A 24617-nucleotide genomic window follows, 5' to 3' on the forward strand; every position below is an offset into this window, starting at 1 on the left:
TCCATCCATATATTATCGTTGCCGGGGCCCCTCCCCCGTCTCCCCTTCTCTTCCTCTCACTCGCTGCACTTTATCTCTCCAGGGTGTTGTATTTCTCCTTAATTCTTCCTTTAAGTCAAAACAGTACATTGTCCAATAACTATCCTCTCTTTCTCTTCCCTCCAGTTTACATCCATATATCCTCCCCAATCAGGCCCTTTTCTCTGCTTTCTTTTTATCTGTGTTGTGGCCACTAGGAGCTGGAAAGGAAGAAAAAAAGAGAGGGAGAGAGAGGGTAGGTGGGGGGAGAGGTGGAGAGGGAGATGGAAAAAGAGAGTGCTGACAGGCAAGAACGCACAATGGGTGTCCAAGCCTGCATACCAACTAACAGGCAATCAGATTGGAGGGGAAGAGCGAAGGAGAGAAGTGGACAGAAAGATGGGGTGGGTCAGTGTCATGAACAGCAACAACAGGGGCTGAAGATGAAGAGAAATAAGACACATTTCAAGAAGAAAAAGAGCTACATGGAGTGTGGATGTAAAATGGAGATGGAGGAGATGTAACATTTTTACAATAGAAACCAAGCTCCATGTGCAGAGGAGAAGATGACAGAAATAAAGAGGTATTGTGAATACTAGTGGCATGGATTGAGGGTTACGTTGAAAGTGCAACAACGAAGAACAACACTATATCCCTTATGAAGGAGAGTTAGAGAAAAAGGATAAGAGAGTTGATGGCCGTAGAGCAGATGAGAAAGAGAGGAGTTTCAGTCACTACAATGTAACTGTAAAGATGATGCCAGTCAGTGGTGCACCAAATATATTGTGAAAGTGAGTGAGGTAAGGGTTAAAATGGTCCTTGAATATATTGAAAACCCCTCATTTCTTATCATTTCATATTCCCTCCATTTGTTTTTTTACCCACTGAAACCTGGTCAAGGAAGCTGGATACTATCCATACGTGCATTGCCCAGAAACATCTTGGGCAGGTCGCCAGTCAGTCAAGAGGCGAAAACGAGACAGAGATAAACACACTCGGTTTTTACTCAGTCAGGCAGATTGGAGTATTCAGTCCACTTGACACTGGGAAGAGAACCAGAGCACATGGAGGTCAACTCAGATGAGCAAGGGCTCAAAAAGCAAGCCGTATAGTCAGACCTTCTAAATCAGTGAATTGAAAAAATACCTTCTGCCTTTTCCAGCTCATTTTCCTTTGCACTGCCCTGCACAATTTCATGTTTGCACTAAATAGGTATACCTTAGCGTTTTAATTGAATTTCCCGGCACATATCGCATTGACATATGGCAAATATAACCTTTGAAACTTGAAAGCCATTCAGTTGTCTGGTGGCAAGTCCAAAAGCAGGTGGCATTTGTGTAAAAACACATTTTGAATCAACCTCAGCTGTACAATCTTCTTAAAGGTTTTTGCAAAATGTCCGACAAAGCAGATTCAACCCCTTTTTTTCCTCTGATATTGTCACTATTATGCCAAGCCTTCATTTATTGGGTCTATTAGCCTGGAGCTCTATTGCTTTCTCCATTCCCCCCCTCAGTCTGACTCCAGGCAATAAAGAGAGAGGGACAACATCCTCTGCACCGAGTTGTACTGATTTGTACTACCCCTGATAATTAGAAGCCAGCACTCAGTGATTATTTGCTGTTGTTCTAGTTTGCTTGGGCTGCAAAAAGCCTAAAAGTGCAGGGAGGAATTAAGAGGACGACCCTTGTAATATACAGATGGGCTCACACAAATGCTTCTGTAATCTCTGATTTAATGTGTTTAAAGCCGTAACAGTGTGCAGTTCATAAAAGTTCTCTGTTAAAAAAAATGGTGTCTGTTGAGCCCCTTGAGTCCCCGTCTGAAAGGAGCAAAGGAAGAAAAAAAAACGAAAGGATTTTGGGAGGGTGTGAAGCAGAGGAATTGAGGGAATGCGAATAGAAAAAGAAGTGGGAAAAAGAATGGTTGAAGGGGAAAATAGAGAGAACACACAGTGACAGAAAAAAGAAGAAGAATGCAAAGAGGAGATCAGACGAGGTGAAACACTTTGGCAGGACAAGATGAAAAGTGGGTTTGTTTCATGCAGTAAAGACAGCGAAAGGGGAGACGAGAGCGGGTTATATTATGTGGATGGGAGGAATAACCTTGATAACAAAGTGGGACAAAAGAGATGCAACCAAAGACTTAAAGAGGCAGTGCGTGTGGGGACGATGCTGCGTCGGCGGCAGGAGAGACCAGAGATTTGTCTTCATACACGCCAGCGAATAACCTTGGACTCGTGTCAACCTGAGACGCGAGAGAGAGCTAAAGAGTGCGTGTGTAGTTTTCCGAGCCGCGTGGTGTTACCCAGTTTATTTCATATGACCGACCACCTTTTTATAGGATTAAGAGGCCGTCCCCGCTGTTTGAAAGGCGGGAGTACAAATTTATACACTCCGAGACAAGGAACAGTCGGAGGGGAATCGTTCACACATCATTCGTACTATGTTGTCCTCCTTTCCCCTTTCCCTCCTTTATCGTCATCTTTCATCTCCTCTTCTTTTAACCATTACCCATCTCTCTCCCTCTCTCTCTCTCTCTCTCTCTCTCTCTCTCTCTCTCTCTCTCTCTCTCTTTCTACATTGTTTTCCCACTGCTAATCAGAATGACTAGAAAAATGGAATCAGTAAATCATTAGTCACCCCTCCAGCATGACACAATGAAATGACACATCTATTCTTCACACACACTCACAGGTACACACACACACACACACACAAACACACACACACAAAACACACACACACACACACACACACACTTAAAGGTACACACGCACACGCACTCAGACACCCTGTTGTGGGCGATCTGCTCTCGTCATTACTCATGATAATTGTGATTTCTATTTAATATCAAGCTATTAAATACAAAATAATTACTGGGAATAAAATCAATGGATTAAATTCACTCTCATTTTTTTCACGGCCAAATGAAGCCCTGTTCGCCCAAACTGGAAAAACAAAACACATTCACTGCGCGGGCTCTAATAAATTACGGGGTTCTTAAAAGCTGATTATGGATAGGTAATTTAAGAGACGAAATGGCATGATAAAAAACAAACTGGCAAAAAATAAAAAAAATGTGGGTGATGTAAGAGAGAGTGATCAGGAACTGGTAATGTGGGGAGCTAGCTGCATGACAGTAATCATCTGAAAAGAGTTTGGCATATTTATCAATCCACATGAATGATTTAGTCATTTAAGTTTGATAAACTTCACAGAAATTCGGTTTATATCTTATGACACAAAGTATTTTGAACCAATTACTTTTGCCACTCCAACACAGTCCTGTCAAGTCAGTAAAAAACTGTTTTTTCTCAGATCAGATTTTTGTAAAAGCCTATAGAGGCACCCAACTCAATATCATATATTGATTTTTACTATTTAAGACCAGGTTTCTAGCGGCTTTAAGGCCCCATCTTTATCTCTCTCTCTCTCTCTCTCTCTCTCTCTCTCTCTCTCTCTCTCTCTCTCTCTCTCTCTCTCTCTCTCCATCGTGGCCGTGTCTGGCACTGGCTCAGCGCTCTCTGACCATTCTGCGAAAAGATTTACTCAGCGCGGGGATAATTATTAGAAAGGGGGAAATGATTAGCAGAAGAGTTATGACTTATAAATCTGTCTATGTTTCATTAACACCCTGTTTGGCAACATCCCATTCCGCTGCTTCATTAAAGAGAGTGCTAATGAAAGGAAAGGAGAAGAGAGAAGAGGTAAGGAAGAGAAAAGGAGAGGATGTGTGGTTAGGAGCTGGGGCTGCGTAATTGGTTTAATGTAGCACAAATTTTAACAACCTGGTGAAAAGGTCAAACGCAACAAGATGGAAAGAGATGGGGGAGAAGAAGCAGAGGAGCATGTCATCTGCATCATCGGGTGAAGTGTATCTTTATATTTGCTGACAGATCAGTGTGAAACTAATTCCCCTAATGGCGTTACTACACCGACACAACTTGATTAGGTCATGATCTCAACATGTGTGCGTGTGCGTTTGTGTGTGTGTGTGTGTGTGTGTGTGTGTGTGTGTCTAACCGGCAAATGTATTCAAATTGTCTATAAACCTTAAAATCCATTGAATTAGATCAATACTACTGCAACATCTGCTCATTTGCATAAAGCGTGTGTGAAACAGTGTTGCACCTGCGGCAACTAGCTGCTATTATAGCACTGTTTGTAAGCTACTTTTCAGGCGTTCTGCAGACAAAGCTGTATTCAGCGACAAACCCTACAGCTTAAAGCTGCAATAATTGAAAGCACCGGCATCCAAGCAACACAAACATACAAATCTGATGACATCACACACACAGACACACAGGCACACACACACACACACACACACACACACACACACACACACACACACACACACACATCATCATCATCATTGCACACACTTCCTCACACTGGCCCTGTTTTGTTTGGTACACAGAATCTCCTGGCTGCCAAATCTTTATTAGTGCTATTATCAAACAAACAGACCCACACCACCCACAGGGAAGGGAACGCATTGGCTGAATATCTACCTCCACCAAATCACCATAAGTATTGTTTGGCAAACACAGCTCTATTATTTGTGCCTTTGTTCTTGTTTTTTCTATATTTCCTGTTTTTGTTTTTTTGTTTGTTCAAAATCAAGCGTTTGATTTCCCTTCCTCTTCCCCCGCATCCAAACTTAACACACCTTCAACAATGTTTCTTATTCTTAGTCTTTGGTGTTTTTAATTTTCACATCTCCTTTGAAATCCTGACAAGCATGCACACTACTGACACACACTCACTCACACACACACACATTATTTTCCCTCAATAATTGTGTTGAGCTCGTCACAAGTCGTCTTTCTCTAATTCTTAATTCCACTCTCCACGCCGTGTTTTTCATCAGCGTGTACTTTGCCCCCTTTTTCATCCTTCCGCTCCTCCTTTGTGTCATTAAGTTTTTAAGAATAACCCTGGGCTGCACAACAGATGCTGCGGAGGTACAAGAGCTTACACGCACGAGCGTGCACGTCGGCAGTACAATTTATTATGTTAAAAAGGTAGAGCTGTTACCGCTCTCTAAGTGAGACTGATACGTCTTTCTGCTTGAATCAGCCACGTTTCAATGACATCTTACTTTCCGGCACGACTTCTTTTCACTCGTTATTATTCAAAGCTCTCCTAAGAAAAGTTTGTTTTTGTGTTTGAAAAACAAGGCTTCTAGGGACAGCCTATGGAAATGTTTCCTTCTTTTTGTCAAGGATTACATTTTTTTTAAAGAAATAGATTTCTGTTCGATCTTACCTAAATAATACAAAAAATGTGGCTTTGGAAACAAAATTCTTTTGCACTTAGTATCACATTAATCACTTATTATTAAGATTTTCAAACATGTCCTAAAACAGATTGCAGTCTTTGACTCCCTGCTGAGTGCTTCCAGCTCTGACAACATGTACTCCACAGAGACTGAGTTTAAAGATACAGAGCAGGCCAACAACAAAACACAAGCATCCGATATAGATGGAACAACTTCACGCTGACTTCACACAGATTAAAAACTTGAACATGGGAAAACACACGGGAATCTGGCACATAACCAAAGCCTGCAGCTATTCACAAAAGATGATGGTTGTGAGTCCGGGGAATCGTTAGACTGCGGACTAAACCGAGACGCGCACACGCATATGCAGTACACACCAACGCTGGGAGGCAGGAGCTGTAACGTGTTTAACAAGGAGTGAGAGAAAGTGAGGACCGGAGGAGAGAACGCTGTTTTGAGTGAAAGGCCATCTGTTGAGTCCACGGCTATGCCAGTCGCTCGCTAGCTTCCCATCGCTCGCACCTGCCAGCCTGCCAAAGCACCCCCAGGAGGACAAAAGCAACAACTTCACACACAAACACACACACACACACACACAGACACTCGTGCACGTGTGTACTCTCACAAAGCAATAACTGGTGTGATTTGTCAGCGCCGTGCTGCGTCTGAGGAGCTTTCAACGCTTTTTCATGTTTTCCCTCCTGCGGTAACAATAGCATAACAGCACTTTGTTAAACGAGAATGGGACGGAGCAGAATGGCCTGCAAATCAGCCCCATTTACGAGGCATGGCTGTTCTGTGCCCTGCCAGCTAAAGTCTGCGGGGAGCGTGTGGGTGTGAGTGTGTGTGCGGGACAAAGACTGAGGGACTGCATGGGCATGTGTATTGTTGTTACATAAAGTGATCCGGGAGTTCAAAATGTGCCAGGATTGTGGATTCAAAAGGAGAACTAGGTGTAAAACATGAATAAAAAGCTCCATCCAGTCTAGTAATTATTTGGGAAATGATTTAAACATCTGGTATTTAGGGAGGGAAGAGGGGCCTGGTGGGAAATCATTTCAACCCTGGCTGACTCATAGCGTCAATTTCAATTCAAATTTAATCATTGTCCACATTGAACTGGTCTCGGCAAATACATCAGATTCCCCAATATATTACACAGAGGGGTTCTTCATCCAAACGTACATTTCAAGAACGGAACAGGAAATGAACGTAGGCGAGCCAAAGTCAGACGGGGCAACATGAAGAGAAAAGCAGAAGTAGAAAGACAGAGGGGGCCGCACAGAGTGAAATGAAAGCCGGGTGTGAAAGAAGAGAGAAATGGAGTGATTGACAGATAAGATAGAAGGGTTAATAAAGGAGAAGAGGGAGCTCTGAAGCGATTCCTTAATTTGAGGTTCTCACAGCTCCTTTAAAACCTGAAGTATGACTCCCCTATTGCACCGAACAGTGCAATCGCCCACCCATCATCTCTCCTACCCATCATCCCCATCCTCCTGCTCTCAGACACACCTTTAATCTACCTTTTCATCTTTTCAACCTCTCACTTCTTCCCATTGTGCCGCTGACTCTCCTCCTCCCTCCATCGATTCCCTTTTTGCTCCATCTCTCTCAAGCCACCTCCTCCTTCTCCTCTCTATATTTCTCTCCATCTCCAAAGTGTAGCTCTCTAGTGGTGCAAACGTATTTCAGATGTTCATCCTCGCCCCTGCCTTGCTGCAGTCTGTCATCCCCACTGCCGATCTAATATGTTCTCATTCTATCCTCCACTTGTGTCTCTCATATACTTCGCTTCTGTCCATCTTTCAACCCCCTTAGTTCTCTCAATCTCTCTCTCTCTCTCGCTCTCGCTCTCTCTTTCTCTCTCTTGCTCTCGTCTTCTTTAGTAATGGAAGCTTTGATCCTTGTTCCCCAGTTACTAACACGCTCCACGTACACAGACGCACACATTTTGACGGATGTGCAAACGTTGTTTAATAGAAAGCAGTGATCAACACCACTTCCTCACGAGCATCCCCGCCTCTAAATGGAAGAAAGATAGATAGAGACGGAGTGAGAGCAAGAGGGAGAGAGAGAGAGAGACCTGAAATTGATGGAAGTGCATCGACCTCCATGTAAAAACCTAGTTAACACCTCCCCAGCCTGTGAAACCTGATTAGTTGAGTGTGTGTGTGTGTGTGTGTGTGTGTGTGTGTGTGTGTGTCACCACGTGTGTTCATAGCACGCCATGTTTAACAGGTTGTTTCAACTCTTGCATGTTCACCCCCATAAGTCCCCTCTGATTAAAATAATGTTGATGTGTTACCGTGTGTTTGTGTGCCACACAGGACAGTCTCCACTGATTACATCCACCCCTAGTCAATAGCGAATAGAGCACTCAGCCTGATAAGCAATCACCTGAATCAATACTAATGTTTTCAGTGTGTGTACTTTAGTGTGCGTGTGTGTATCTGTGTGTGTGTGTGCATGTGTCAGTGTTTTTTTAACATGTGGCTAATCTAGTCGGAGCTCATAGAGTATAAACATGTAGTTACAGGCACAGTAACTCACAGAGGCCTGTCATCCATTTTTTCTCCTCTCTTCTTCTTCCCTTGTTGTCCCCAACCAAAAAAAAACCCCTCTCTCTCTCTCACTCCGATCCTTTCATCTTCTCGCCAATCCGCATTCTTTTATTGTCCTTTCTCCCTCTCATCTCCTTCTCTGCTTTTGGCCTTCTTTTGAGAGGGAGCATTAACAGCAGCCTAACCTTCAAAGAGAGCGACCATAGAGTCAGTTCTATTCTTCACATACAGTATAACACAGCCTTTGGTTAGGCTTAAGCAGCAGTATAAATGTCAGAGTTGTCGGCCCCGCTTTCACACCCACATGTAACCCTTCTGAGAGAGGCCGAGAGATATGAAGTGTGAGACCAAGTGGGAGATTCTGTTCGTGTCTGCATATAACCATGGAGATTACAGATGTCAGTGGTTAGAAACCAGTGGTTGATGGAAGAAAGGCTAAGGTTCTTTTTTTTAAGGTGTGTTGAAACTCGTATAACACCAACTTAAAAAAAAGTTAAGTTGGCCATATGCTATAATTTCATCATCTGTTGTCAGGAAATCCCAAGAAAAGACTAAAAGCAACAGTGCGTTCGCCCGTCTCTCAATACTTTGCATTTCCCGAGCCTGTCTGTGACTTGTTTTCTTTTGTGGCCCTACCTTCCGCTGACAACGAAGCAAGTGACCAGGAAGATGAGGAGAACGATTCCCCCAGCGATGGACACAGCCAGAATGGTAGACTGGTTGGGGTCCCCGATAGCAAAAACATCTGTATAGAAGACAAAGGGAACAAGTGTATTAATACACAATAGCATAATAGGAGGACAGAAAACAAGCTTGAGGATGTTTCCTGCGGGAGGAAAAAGTGATGGAGGAAGAGATAAGTAAAGTAGTGAGGGATAAGAAACACAGCAAGTTTAGTGTGGTGTGGGGAAAGAGAGAGAGAGAGAATGAATTATGATGGCAATTGAAAAAGAAGATAAAAGACAGGAGTTGAAGGAGCGAGAGAGAAAGAGAGCTGCAAACGAGTAAGTGGGAGAGAAAGGGGGGTGGATGGAATAGTAAGTAAGGTCCTTGATGAAAAGCGCTCTCCCTCTCTGCATGGCCTGTGAGGGGTATGAGAGTGGACGTGAAAGCCATTCCCGTTCGGCCCGTGCTGTCCAAATGGATATGTTAACATAGCACATAACAAGGCTACCGCCAAGAACTTTTCTGGAAAGATGCATCGATTTTTACGCCACACAAATCGAGCCATTACTCAAAACAAATACCCCATTTATCAGGCTTAGCTAAGCATGAGCGGACATGTGTGTCTGTGTGTGTGATTGTGTGTGAGTGTGTGTGTGTTTGTTTGTGAAAATGAATGCCCCTAGGCAGGCACTGAAAAGCATTGATCTCCTAGGTCATTTACTGGTCAACCCAAACACACAAACAGCCTTCTTAAACAATCTATAGAATTGATCTGATCGGATAATATGATTGCAAAGGGGTCAGCCTTATCTGGCAGATTGTGTATTTTACAGCACTGAACTTGAAAATGAACCTTTTGTGTTAAATGGTCAGTAACAGCTCTACATACCAGTGATACAAAACTAGGGTTGCAAAGGGGTGGAAAGTTTTCGGTAAATTTCCGGACACTTTCCAGAAACTTTCCACGGAACTTTTGCTCGGGAATTTTGGAAATATTCAAAATTGGAAATTATAGGAATTAACTAAATGGCGGTAATTTTTTATTTATTTTTTCATATCCCAACATAAATCTAAACATTTAAACACTGTGTTTGGTCATAGGCAGGCATCCATGCAAAATAATACAATTAATAAACATTACATTTGAACAGATTTATTTGTAAGAAGAACTTTATCAAGTTTTGATTATTTTATGAACAATCAATAATTTCACTGAACAACAAAAAGATGAACATTGAGTAAATTATTACTCATCTGTCTGACCCAACCCATTCAATAAATAATGTAAAATGCCCCCCCATGTGATGGATGAATGCACAGGGCATGTAGGGGGCGTGGCCTCATTACCCCTGCAGTAGGATGTGTGCTATGTGCAATTTGCCAAGTGTACATAAAATCTGGTTGTTTTAGTCAAGATTATGCTAAAACATATTTTCCCCAACTATATTTAAAATCACAGTTTAAGCCTCTGTAAACCTCGTCTATTAAAAATCAATATATGATATCAAGTTTGGTGTAGGCTTTAAAAAAATTCTGATTTGAAATTAAATATTCATAAATATATTAAAACTATATGAAAAAAAACAGCTTTTTGCTGTCTAAAACATTTGCCTGGACTGAAATAATATAGTTAGGAGGATTTAGTGCATTTGGGTTGCTTTGAATTTAGTAAATTCCCGTTAATTTCCATAAATTCCGTTAATTCCCATGGAAAGTTACCAACTTGGAAAATTCCCGGAATTTTGCAACCCTTTACAGAAGATACGCCATAAGTAGCAAATGTAGTCACCATCTCGTACAAAACGGAAATTTGTTGCAGGGCAGGCTTTAATGACTTCGATTGATTATTGAACGATTAGTAGGCTAATGTGTGCTCATATGCTACAAAGAGAATCCATAGTGCAGTGCTATACATTAACTGATTTATCTCCCTCTGCCTGCCTGTCTGGGAATCAATGCTCACTCTGAAGAGTACATCATGAGGGCCTCTAAGGCAGAACATCCAAGAGCACATAATGAAGCGATAATGAAAGTGGATGACAGCAAACAAAAGGGGGAAAAGGACGAGTGACAGGGAGCTTGAAAGCATCATGGCAGATATACAGCACAGAGCTGTTGATGGTGAAACCTGGCTCCGCTGGCCTGAATCGAACGCAGCATAGATTTATTTTTCTGTGTCTTCTTTACCTAAAGTAAGGAGTACATTTTCCAAACGGAAGTGCATATTCTCCTCTGAGCAGAAAAGGAAAGAAAAATCCTGCTCTATACAGATCACTGTTGTTATGGTATAGTTGCAGGTGGATACCTGAACAGACTGAAAATAGGTGTAGTAAGTAAGATATCCAATCATGTTAAAATGATTTCTCTGCAGTCGTTGCTGTGAATTAAAACCTCCCAATCCAGGCAAGGCAATTATCTGGTTCTTCTTCCCCTTCATTGTGAAATTGGGTTCCCTCTTTTTACCTGATATATGTAATATCCTTTGACACCGCTGGTTCATATCCGGACAGTAGATGACAACCTTTGAGGTTGCTAAGGTTTTCTGTTTGAAGAAGCCATTCAGATGGAAAGTGAACTATTTTAAAATCATCAGGTCTTTTGACTTAAACTGCAGAAGGGGATGAATCAGCCTGGTCCTATTCTGTGGTATAATATGCCACTCCTCTTTGCTGTGTAGTTAATATCGTTATGCTTCTTTTTCACATTCACTATCCACGTCTAATTTGGCGTTGTTGTCGTAACACTGTGGATTTATCTTTTTAAATAACTATTTCCAGTTCTGCTATATTCCAATTTTCAGCTGAAAACCACAGGGGAAATTTCGAAAAAGTGAGGACATTGATGAAATAATAGCAAACAAATTACCCAGGATGGAAAAAAACAACAACAACGTACAATAACTCATTCATTATGAGTAAACAAATAAGTATCATCCATCCCTTTTACCTTCGTGGCTGGTTTCCAATTCAATCTCTCCACCGTAACTCCCATAGCCTCCGTCGGTTCGAGCCCTGACCCTGAACACATACGTGGTCCCGGGCTTCAGGCCGTCCACTGTCATCATGTTGGAGCGAGTCTTCAACACTGTGTAGTTCTGCTCCCGCTGATTCTAAATAGGAGAGAATTAAACACTAAGTTCAATTGATAATAACAAGTGTCAGATAAATAAAGGGATTGTGGGTTTAGAATAAATAACTGAAAGGTAATTATAGATATTGTCTAAAGGGATATAAAAAGAGCGATGGACTGTGGAATCGAGAGGGACAGGAAAAAACACAGGGAAGTCGGAAAATAATAGAAATTTCAAATAGTTAATTTGAATGTCTCCGGGGGCCACATACACCTCACTAAGTTTTCATTTGTTCATCGCTGGACCATTAGGTCGCATTTATACATGAGCATCTGTCAACTCCCGAATCTTATCTTCTTTACACTCGGGGGCAATATGTGGTTACTGCTCCCAGTCGTTCCTCCACTGCCTTGTAGGAGTGTGTGTGCAATTACACATTTTTGTGAAGAAGGGTGAATAAAGAATAAGTGTGTCTGTCAGTAAGCTGATTCCCTGCAGGAAGGGCTGATACTCTTCCTAATGGAGGACACTCTACAAAACGGATTAACACTATTTTACTGCTAATGCCAGCCAACACATGCGCACATAGACTTAATTTCATCACCTTGACCGTGTTTTAAGAGGTTTGTTTGACAGATGTGTGGTTAATTGGCTTGTTGTGAGCAGTCAGGGAGAGGTGTAGGATATGGCAATGGAGAAATAAAGAGAACGGTAGAAAGAGAGATAGAGATATGTGTGATGAACAAGTCATTACAGACACGGCCCGAGGCTAAGCCCACATCCTAGGAGCCTTAAAAACACCTATGAAAAGAATGAGCTGAGAGGAGAGAGACATGTTGCGTGAAACCCTTAAAGGGTCTCTCCAGAAAATAAAGCATTGCGCTTAAAGGAAGAGTTTGATATTTAAAAAAATACACTTATTCGCTTTTTCTTGCTGAGAATTAGGATGAAAAGATAGATAGCTCTTTCATATCTGTCCGCTAGATATGAAGCTACATCCAGCCGCTGGTTAGCTTAGCTTTAGCAGAAAGATTGGACTCTGGGGGAAACAGCTAGCCAGGCTCTGTCCAAAAAAAAAGAAAGCAATACGACCTAGCAATAAGACCTCCTGACATTACTCCTAAAATGTCAAACTATTCCTTTAGAGAAGTTACACACCCTCAGTTTGTAACATAGGTTTTCTGTCAGAAATGTGTTAAATTGGCGGAGTGCCTCTTAAAAATGAGTTTGTGTGTGTGTGTGTGTGTGTGTGTGTGTGTCTGTCTCACCTTCTCATAGTAGATGACCTCATACTCCACTATCGCTCCATTGGGTCTCTCAGGACCCTGCCAGGCCAAAGTCACGCTGTCCTTGCTCCGCCTCTCCTTCAACACTACGCTCACTGTGGCAAACAAAGACCAAAAGGGGAGGGAGGGGGGCAGCAAAGAGATGTGTGAAAAAAGGCATGAAAAGAGGCATGACTAACGGGCTGTGGGGCAAGGGGAGGTAGATACCCACTGTGCTATAATGAGAAGACCCACATTTGAAGTGCATCAAGTCATTTTGCTAATGAGAGCATATAGGTGTTAGACATGTGTGATTACAACATTCTCATACAGAGAGAGAGAGAGAGAGAGAGAGAGAAAGAGAGAGAGTGTGTGTGTGTGTGTGTGTGTGTGTGTGTGTGTGTGTGTGTGTGTGTGTGTGTGTGTGTGTGTGTGTGTGTGCAACATACTGTATTCAAGAGTTGTGACATGTGGGGATCTTAATGAGGTTAACAAACTTTCACCTTCCCCTCTTCACACACATGAATATATATGTGAAGGCAGAGGTGTCACTCCATGGTGACAGGGTGATGCAGCACAGCAGAGCCTTTACAGTTGTCATGCAAACGCTTGAGCACACTGCAATCAAGATATAGTTTCCAAAAATACTCAATTTGCTATTATAAAAATTCTTAGTTCAGCCTGATGAATATGTTCTTCCCTGGTGGATTTTCTTATCAGTCTTTAAGAGTGGATATCAGTGAAATCATGCAGAAAATTTGTGAAATAGCTCTCTGTTTCAACAATACTGGTGTTTTGTCATTCAAAGTTCCATTTTGTGATTTAGATGTTTATTTAGATTGAAGTTCAGGATCATCCTCAGTATGTGAGTATACGCTCACCTGTCTGGGATGTGGTGACATTGATGACGATTGTTCCTCTGGGTGTGGGACTTAGGTCTGACACTCCATTCTGGCTCTCAACAGTGAAGCTGTAGTTTGAGTCGGGCTGCAGGTCGGTGACCAGCACCGTGGTTGACATGAGACCGAACTGTCTGGGCACAAAATGGACGCTGCTACCACACGGTGTGCACTTCCTGCCATCCCCGGAGCACTTCCTGCAGTGGAGGCTGTAGGTGATGTCCCCTCGGCTTCCTGTTTCCCTGGGCGCCGACCACTCCAGAGTGACGCAGGTCTCATTCACTGTGGAGATGGGGTTCTCTGGAGCAGATGGAGGACCTGAAAAACGGACACAGACATAGATTTATTTATCACCTTCTAACATAGTTTTTTTTATATAAAGGTGCAATATGTAGCTTCCTCGTTATTTAACAGAAATGCTGCTTGTTTCAGATGGGCTTTATCAGACCCGCTCCACTGACATGCTTATGCTTTATGTCCCACAAGCCCGGTCTGAGCTGGGAAAGACAGCTTTTAGCTTCAGTGCACCTGACTCCTGGAACAACTTACAGCTAAAAATTAAACTAAATACATTCATATCCTTTGGCCAATTTAAACAGACTATCTTGGATCTGCCAAACTCTACTTGTAACTGTTTTAATTAGACTATATTGTACTGTATGCCTTTTAATTGCTGCCACTCTTCCCCACTCTGTAAATGTTTCAATCGTTTTGTTTTTTCTTCTCTTCACTTGTTGTGTATTTGATGTTTTTGCATTGAATATTTTGTTTGTATTGTTGTTTTGAATTTGTTTTGACTCGACGTCATTGAAAATGAGGGTCACCCCTCAATTGGTCTCTCGAGGATAAATAAAAGTCAAATGAAATGAAATGAAACTTTGGGTGTGTCAGAAAAGTGAAAAGTTTCTGAGGAATCCTCTCTTAACTGAATGAACAAATTTTCCTCACAGGAAAATGTGATCCCTGGAACACTGTTTTAATATTCTAGTCTTACATTGCCCTCATCTGAAACTGCATAGTGCACCTTTAATTGACAAAAAAAAGGCTTTGACCAAAACACTTTATAGTACATGGCACACTCCCAATAATTCACTGTATATCCCTTTATCAGTGCCAGCTCATGAGAAACCGTCAGATGAATGTTATTTTCTTTCCCCAAATGTACATTCTCTACACGTGCATTGTCTTCGTGTTCATTACCAAACTTATTGTAGTTTCTATTAAGAACAGAATTCACATTGATTCAATTAAAAATGAATTAACTGACTGCAGCCAGAGGGTGGACACTTAGCGCTCGATTAATGAATAGCTATGGAACGGAGATAGATTAAAGGAGCTTGGCTGATTGTAAATGTGAGTGTATGAGAATATATTACACATCTAAAGGTAAAATGCGTCTTTGAAGAAAAAGTCACACAAGTTAAATAGTTGATTCCTGACTGCAGGCAGGGTTTCACAATGTTAAGTGAACTGATACTCTTTGGAGCTGCAGTGCAAACGATAAATAGTGTGTGGACAATGATATATAGAACATGCCCTGAGTGATTTTCCTACGAGTCAGGTACATTTTATGATTTAGATCAGTTAATATTACTCTGAACCTAGGACTGAAATGATTAGTGTATCACAGAGCCAGAGTCCAACAAGTGTTCTCAGGGAAGCATAGGCACACACATGGTCTGCATTACACTTTTAGATGAGGTGGGTCGATACATATATTTAAATATTTGGAGTCCATAAATGTAAATAATATTTCAAATGGTTTTGCTGCAGTTTTTAGGATAGGATTGAGTGGGGCTTTTGTTCTCTAACCAAACCAGAGCAGACACCTTTTCCTTTGTCTCTTTGTCTCAACCTCATACTCGCCCTCGTTGATGTGAATGCATGTGTGGCATTGTATTGTGCTTACTCTCAATGGAACATACCATACAAGAATGAAATGTGACACTCCCTGTTCAATAGCAACATGTGTCTGTGTGTGTGTACTCTACATGGATCAAAGACATATCAAGGAAAAGCGACAAGCCAGGCATGACAGAACTGAACAGCAGCTCACGGGCATGACAATTAATATTTCCTATAACAAATGTGGATTTAAATCCAATTTTATTTCGTTTAAGGCCACAAAAACAGTATGTTTTGGGTAGTGGATACCTACCTTGGCTTGAGTTCACACAACCCCTTGCTTTTCCACTGGCTCAGTATATCATATTCTATCCACAGAGTGAACGGCCAGAATGCATCAGCTACAGCTCATAGTCTTTTGTTCACCCTGCTTTGCTGTTTTATCCAATTTTGAGTCTGTTCCGAATATAATCCAAGTCCAGTTCGAGTAACAGATCCAGGAGTTTAAAGGCTTATTTGACACAAAAGCACCGCACAGCACTTAAAAGTAAAGGAAGTAAGGGGAAAAGGTTTGTATACCTTTGGCGTAGAAGCTTGGCGGAATTGAGATTGCTTTGCAGCAAAGGTTGAGCCAGGTCTATAGTTTTATAGTTGTGCTGGACAACCCTGTGCTTTTATTGTATCCCTCTGCATTGGCTAGCTTAGTCACGAGCTCTGTCATAACCCCCTTTCATACATGCACTGTAATTCTAAATGTATGTATTTATATTTACCCGAGTGAGCTGTTTGTGTGAAAACAAAATGTTGCGATTATTTTATTGATTGTGAATATCAACGAGCATATCGCCCGATTTGCGCTTCACAAGAAAAAATGTAAATGTCCACGACTGAGGAGAGTCATTTTAAACAGCATTGACGACGAACAGTTCTGCAAACTGGTGAAGAGATCTGCAAGCTTCTGGCTGTTTGGGTCGTTCCATATCATCCGTAAACACTGAGGTCTCCATAGTGCACCTTCTGCATCATATCCTGCCTCCTGCTGCAGCCTCCTACCCAGGCGCCACCCTTGGCCCATCTAGACTATTTCCAACACGTATGCCGCATATGTAAGCCCCAACTAACTGGTCTGTCTGAACGTGGCCTTATGGTGAGGCAGATCGAGGATGTGCTGGCTTTATCACCAACGTTTTCCAACCAACCTCTTGTTCGATTATTTAGCACATCCACATGTAGGCCTTTTTCTGTGCTTTTCCTTGGCAGATCAGTTTTAAAATAAAATACTGCCGGGATGGACCGCTTGAGTGAACTCACAACACATCATCAAGGTAAAGGCTTTTAACCATGCCTTTTCCCTGTTGTATGGGAACCGCTCCTATGGATTCAGCAGGTATCTCACATGTATGGAAATCTGGCATAGTAATAAGCCCATTCAGCCTGACATCTCATCAGGTCCTGGCTGAGCAGTGAAGCCCCCAGTTCCTGATTAGCCTATCCAGTGGAGAGCCTCTCTGAAGTGCACCAAGGAGGAGGGAGAATTCTGGACGTGGGGGGATGGAGGCCATGCTGGGGATAATTGAGGCTGTCGGTCATAAATCTCCCGAAAGGGTGGGCTGCTGACTGATCCGACTAATTCTGTCTTTTTCTTTTCTCCATCCCCCTACTTCCCTAGGCAACACTTAACTGTCCATCATCATTGTTTCTACTGATCTGCGATTTATGACATTAAGATTATATGCCTCAGATCGTCCACTCTTTTCCCCCGAATGTTCTATTCTTTGCCAGTGTTTTAGAGTCATTCTTCATTTCTCTCTATACCTAATTGTCTTACCTTTTTTTTTCTAATTTTCGGCTTCTCTCCTCTTCAGTGCTATTCACCAGGATGTGTCTGGGTATATGTGCCCACATATTTGAACGAACCGTAACTCATTTCCCAACTGATAACGCTAACCGCTACACATCTCACCTTCTCCAGCGATTAATGAGTGTAATCTACCATAACCTGATAATGGGTTTGAGTACGTGTGTACATGGTTGTGCGTGTGCGTACATGTGGATTTCTTTAGTGCTCTCTCTCTCTCTCGCTCTGCCAGAGAGTCATTGTCCTTTCCCACCCTCCGTCTATCTCAATCCATCTCCATCTCGTTCTCTCAATCTTCCCTCTTTGTCCTTTCTATTCTCCTCCTCCTCTGTTCGGGATGATGTGCTCCGATCCCCCTGTCTGTGTGTGTGTGTGTGTGTGTGTGTGTGTGTACGTGTGTGTGTGTGTGAGAGCGGACAAAGAATGAGAAACATCATCAAATTTCTTCCAGAGTATCACCCATATCAGTGTTCCCATCTGAGATATCTGTGGACCGTAACCACTACAGCTGACAGACATGGATGTGGATGTGTTTTAAGTATGTATCTCCAGTGTTGTGTAAACCAATAGCAGCCGAAGGTAGTGGAGGGATTACAGATAGAAAAAAAAATGGAAAGCAGCCATGCAATGTAATTGCTCCCAGGAATAAATCGCAAACACATGAAAATTAAATGTAATTCAATCATTGTTACTTAATGCCATTTTATAACATTAACACTGTATGTGAGCAGCTCAATGCAATGCACTGAATACACAATATGGTATGAAATAAGCTTCTCACTGAGTCACTGTGTTTGCAGCGAACAACATGTGCGTGTGTTTGACTCTGTACCACTCACGTGTGCAGGCCATGGAGCGAGGGTCAGTCTCGGCACGGTAGAAACCTTTATCACACACGCAATCCACGGCTTGTTCCTGTGGGGACGAGCTGTGAGGTGGACATTTGGTGCAGAAGCCATCTGTAGCTGAAGCTTTGTAGGTGCCAGGTCTGCATGCTGGAGTGAGGAGACAGACAAACACACGGGTAAGAGGCTTTGCCCACTACCCAAATCGACCATACATGATATACAGTAGATTCCACTTCACAATTATTAACCATAAGACTAGTTGTTTAGGAGGTTAATTGGACCATTCGTTTATCTAAATGTTCTTTGAGGTTAGGGTTGCAAAATTCCGGGAATTTTCAAAGTTGGAAACTTTCCATGGGAATTAACGTGAATTTATGGGAATTTACTTGATTTAAAGCAGCCCAACTGCACTAATTCATTCTAACTATGTTATTGCAGTCCTGGCAAACGTTATAGACTGTAAAAAGCAGTTTTTTAAACAAAGTATTAAAATATTTTAGAACATTTAATTTCGGGGGCGCCTTTAGCTCAGTCAGTAAGGTGTCCCCCTCCCGGGCCGGGCCCAGCAGCAGACCCGGGTTCGATTCCCGCCCGCGGTCGTTCTCTGCATGTCACTCCCCTCTCTGCCCCATTTCACCTCTGTCTCTCTGCACTATCAATAAAGCATAAAAATGCCCAAAAAATATCTTAAAAAAAAATAGCATTTAATTTCAAATCTGATTTTTTTAAAGCCTATTAAGAAACCCAACTTGATATCATATATTGATTTTTACTAGACCAGGTTTACAGAGGCTTAAACAATGATTTTAAATATAGTTGGGGAAAATATATTTTAGCATAATATTGACTTAAAACAACCAGATTTCATGCAAGTAAGTTTGGCAGGTTTCACACACTGCTTACTGCAGGGATACTGAGGCCACGCCCCCTACATGCACTGTGCATTCCTCCATCACATGGGGGGCAATTTACTTAATTTATTGAATGGATGGGGTGAGACAGATGAGTGATATTTTACTCAACATTAATCTTTTTTTTTCAGTGAAATTATTGATTGTTCATAAAATAATCAAAACTTGATAAAGTTCTACTTACAAATAAGTCTGTTCAAATGTAATGTTTATTAATTGTATTAGTTTGCATGGATGACAAAATATAGTGTTTATATGATTTATATTTGGATATGAAAAAATAATCATTTAAATGACCGCCATTTAGTTAATTCCTATAATTCCCAATTTTGAATATTCCCAAAATTCCCGAGCGAAAGATCCCTTGGAAAGTTTCCGGAAATTTACCGGAAACTTTCCACCCCTTTGCAACCCTATTTGAGGTGTAAATTGACTTTATCCAATAGTGCTTGACAATTTTTGCCTATTATTCATCTATCCACGCATACACTGATGGCAGGTGCTGGCCAACCATCGGGCCAATGTTCCTCTCCTGAACTAAAGCCGTCTGCTTTTGATGACCCTGATGAAGACCTAGAGCCTTTTTCTCATGGTACACAATTGTTACTGAAATTCTGACCCTTTGAGACTATTTCCTTTTTCATGCACCATTGAAGTGTGTGACGTTGAGCAAGAAAACCCCCTGCTTCTCCAAAAATCTTTGGTCTTATTTTTGTAGATCGATTCAAGTCAGTCAGTCATAGGATAACGCTCGCCAAAGCAACTGCTGAGCTCTGGGAATACAACATTGCAAAAAAAAAAATAAAGTAGTCACAAGGCAACAGAGTCAAACCTTTCCTGTGCATATGTGATTTTACAGACCGTTCAGGTGCATTCACCTTCTGAATTACCTTGAAATAAAGTAGATCAAAGGAAAGAAGAATAATCTAGCTAAATTGAATTGGCTTGTGTGATCACTGATGTTTCTTCCCTGGCTTTATTGTATGTTCCCGGATCTCCACTTGATAAGTAAAATGTAATCACAACTAATAGAAAACATGTCCAAAACTTCAAAAAGAAAATCAAGGTCGTAGAGAGAATAAGGCAGAAACAATTACTAATAAAAAAAAATAAAAAATTTAGAAAAATACAAAAGGGCAAGGAGAGTTATGCTACAACAGAGGTACTACAGATACAGAGGCTGTACCAGATAGGATTTGCCGTGCAGCACCCTTGGCAAGGAATGAGAAAACAAAGCTTGATTGAATATATTGTGACATTGGCGGAAGGCCTGTGTAACCACAGGGCTGTGTACTGTACAATAACAGGGCCCCGGCAGACAAACTGTCATTCCTGTTATATAAGCATTAGATCTTCATGCAAGGCGGGGGAACAGAAATACACAGCCGCAGTCACAGCAATAATCACAATAACATAATATGAGTAGTACTACCGCTGTTACAGTGGCTGCGTATTAGTCATTATGTGGAGTCATAAAAACTGCAGAGGGAAAAGTGTGCATACCGTTCAGCAGGACAGAGCAGCCTGACCAAATACTGTAGATAGGGGACTTGGATTGATTTCCCTATTGCATCCAAAAGTAGTAGGAAATAAAATGGAAAGCCTGACTTTCCCTTTCGGTAATCTGAATATAGATTATGCATGTATTTATTTATAGATTCATAGGCCTAGTATTCCCATTATCACAAGCTTTTTCTGCCATAGTATTATAGTGTACAAAACCTCATGTAAGTCAAATGAGCGTTTCTCAAATCCAAATGTGTGTATGAATATGTGTATGAGGATAGGTTGGATCAATGATGTGGTATCCGCCAGGTGCTGATTGCATGTTCATGCACTGAGCGCTTGTGTGGAAGAATGTGTTAGGTTTGCAACGACTGTATGTGTGTTTGTATGTGTGCGTGTGCGTGTGTGTGTGTGTGTGTGCGTGTGTGTTCCCTTGCTGATTGCTTGTGTCGGTGGTGAAGGTCACGGATTTAATCAAGCTACACGTCACTCGTCCCAGAAAGGCTGTAAATTATCACCCTAACGCACACACACACACACACACACACACACACACACACACACACACACACAATCACACACGTTCACAGGCACATACGTATGTATGTCCTATGCCGTGGTTAACCTGCAGATAGAGGAATAGAAAAGTGCCCTACAAGTACTGTGATTTCTAACTGTGGAGGTAAGTTCTTCCACCTGGACGTTGTGCTTGCTCACGTACAGACAGTATTTTTAGGCAAATCATTCATCATAAGGGAGCAAAGTCCACTAGCACAATCCCCAAAAGACCTGAAAGAACACTGGAAAAGGGATGTGTGTGTGTGTGTGTGTGTGTGTGTGTGTGTGTGTGTGTGTGTGTGTGTGTGTGTGTGTGTGTGTGTGTGTGTGTGTGTAGGTGTGAAAGAGAGAAAGAACGAAAGGAAAGAAAGAGGGAAATAAAGAAAAAGAAAGGGAGTGATAATTCTCAAAGGGTTTCTGCTCTCTTTCCTCCTTCCTGTCAGCATCCAAGGTAATGGGTGCCCATGTACTAGTGACTATGTGTGTGTGTGTGTGTGTGTGTGTGTGTGTGTGTGTGTGTGTGTGTGTGTGTGTGTGTCGGCTTGTTTGTGTGTGGGTATGTGTGTGTGTCGGTGTGTGTGCATGCGTGCGTGCGTGCATCAAGTGTGTGTGTGTGTTTATGTGTATGTGTGTGAGTGTGAGTGTTCCTGTTGGCTACTGGGCTGTAGGAGAAGGATGGAAAAGCAGCTTTTCTCCGGGGACGTTTCATCCGGAGAGTCCTGGCTCAGGGCGCTGGCCAGCCAGAGAGGCACAAAGGACCCCGGCGCTTGAGGCCAGGCAGGGTGACCCATGCCAGGCCTGGCGTCCCAACAACTGCCTAATCAAAAAAAAAACTTTCTGCAAGAACGGTGGCTTGGCTGCTCGGATTGGAGCTTCCTTCCCCTGATATGCAGTTTTCTACTCTGCTTTTTCCACCCCCGTCCTGGAGTCCCCCTTTTCCTCTTCTCTCCCACTTCTCTTGCCATTGGGAATGTATATTACTTGACTGGGTTCCCTTATGATTAATGATTTCCATATATATATACATATATATAAAGGGAAAACAAGGCTGAGGCAGTGAGACACTGCTCACAAAAACATAAACTCTCTCACACACAATGAATGCTACACACAGGATCTTTAAAGTTTAGGGACGAAAACCATGTTGTAGAATCGTGAGCTTACTCCAAATGTGAATTATTTTTAACGTAACAGTTGACAATGCCGTTCTGAATATGGGGTGCATGTATGAGTGTGTCTCTGTGTGTGTGTTTGGTTGTGTTTTTCCTAAAGACAAAGAGTGGCCCCAGATCCAGTGTCTTATTAAATATTCATCCGGTCACCAGAGAGACTTAGTGTATTTATGCCAATCGATAGCTCTTAGATATGATATAGTACTGCAACTCAAGGCACACCCTCAGTCACCACGCACTGATTGAGAAGGGAACAGACAAGATACACCATGTGTACTATTGCTTCTGTTCTATTCCATTCTACTCTGTTTAGGACTGTGGCTAGGTTATAAGATTGATAGAAAATGTCAGGAAATAGTGGGATGTTTCCTTAAATAAGAGCACTCTTTAAAACTCAACAAAAAACAGAATTTTATTAATAAAGCAAAAATGTATGAATACTGTATATTAATCACATGCAGCACAAAGAGAGACAGAGCCAACTACATTGAGCCACACCAAACAAAGGAGGTCATAAAAAGTTTGAACTATAAACTAGTTTTTATTTATTGTTTTAGAATCTGTTTGAAACAGTCCAAAGTTTCAGCAAATATGTATTGATGAAGATGTTTCCAGAGGGTACTTTGAGCTAAAACAGCAAAGACGCAATCATCACCTTTTGTTTTGCAGGTGGAGAGGGGGATGAATAAAAGGCAGAGACTTGAGTGGAAGAATGAGGAACAAAGAGAGCAGAAATGTACATAACAGTGGGCAAGGTCATGCACTGCCTTATACTGTATTTCATCAACGGGATCTTAGCAGTTTATTCTGACACATACAGGTAGCAAACGGAAGGATGCAAAACATTGGGTAATGTGTTGGTGGGCCTGGCAGCTAGTTCTATTTATTAGCACATTTGCATTTTGAACCAACAGAAATCGGATAAAAAGTTCTTATATAAAACCAACAGTATGCTATTGTCCAGCTCCAAATGGCAGACAGACAAAACTAGCTACAGGTTCTTTATTAGCAGTCTGTCATCAGACAAGGCACAGTGTATTTTGTAGTACCAAACTCATATTCTCCACCATGATTTCCAACCTTTGTCCTAAATGTCGGTATAAATGCCTGTGCAGATTCTCACGCAGAAAAAACGAACCCGATAGCTTACACTACGAGTCATTACATTGTAATTCCACTCAACCGGGCGGCTCTGTGCCTATGCAAAATCACATCAGCTGCACTTTTCGGAGAAACAAACACTTCTTCTGCCTGGCTGGCAGCCTTCTCCTCCTCTCCTCCACTTCCCTCTCAAACGTTCTTGCTAGTTGAATTGTTAATTGCTCCATTCTCTTACTTTCTGTCGCACTTGCCTCAAGTCAAACATTGGCTCCCCGCCGGCTTTACCGTAAAGGTTAGCGAGAGGAGAAAACTGTGTGTGTGTGTGTAGCCTATATGTGTTTGTGGATGGGTGGCGTGTATGGTGAGTTAGTGAGTTTGTGTATGTGCATGTGTGTGTTCTTTTGAGAGGGAAGTTGTGTAAAGCTTGCCGGCCCACGGGAGATGAGCTCCATAATGGTCACCATGGCAACAGGCTTTCAAGATGGAACCCTTCTAGTACCCCTCGAGTGCCACAGCTCCTGGAGCACAGAGCAGCCTATGTGTGTGTGTGTGTGTGTGCGTGTGTGTGCGTGTGTGTGTGTGTGTGTGTGTGTGTGTGTGTGTGTGTGTGTGTGTGTGTGTGTGTGTGTGTGTGTGTGTGTGTGTGTGTGTGTGTGTGTGAGAGCTACCCAGGCATTACTTGAAGCCAGCTACTTAAAAATTGATACATCAAGCATCGGTGGATAAATCTGACAAGATTGAATGTGACGTGCTTAGGGGCCACAGGGGTCGCATCTGTATGTGTATGTTTGTGCTCATGTGTACATACCCATAAAGACATGCTTTCAGTTGAATAGACATGTTTTCATACTAAACAAAACCTAGGTCAAAAGTTTAAAAATAACCTTGTACGTTATATATGACAGAAAACACACACAGCATACATTTACCAGTACTTGATAATATTAAGATGTCATTTAAATAAATTAATCCTCTGTACATTTGACTTAGCTTGACTGTGTGTGTAGTCAACAATGCGTGTATGTGTGTGTGTGTGTGTGTGCGTGCGTG

General features: G+C 42.0%; 1 protein-coding gene across 1 annotated transcript in view; it reads right to left on the reverse strand.

Annotated features, from left to right (window-relative positions):
• epha4b (eph receptor A4b) overlaps positions 1-24617 on the reverse strand; it is a gene marked incomplete at both ends in the record, with an annotated part of 93394 nt that overhangs the window by 22381 nt on the left and 46396 nt on the right. Inside the window, 5 exons of the mRNA XM_080034062.1 lie at positions 8505-8613; positions 11481-11643; positions 12873-12985; positions 13751-14086; positions 18311-18466. Of these exons, the coding sequence (XP_079890188.1) occupies positions 8505-8613; positions 11481-11643; positions 12873-12985; positions 13751-14086; positions 18311-18466 (877 nt within the window). The remainder of the gene's footprint in view (positions 1-8504; positions 8614-11480; positions 11644-12872; positions 12986-13750; positions 14087-18310; positions 18467-24617) is intronic.

Source organism: Ammodytes marinus (genome assembly GCF_949987685.1).
Source record: "Ammodytes marinus genome assembly, chromosome: 9".
Lineage (NCBI taxonomy): Eukaryota > Metazoa > Chordata > Actinopteri > Uranoscopiformes > Ammodytidae > Ammodytes > Ammodytes marinus.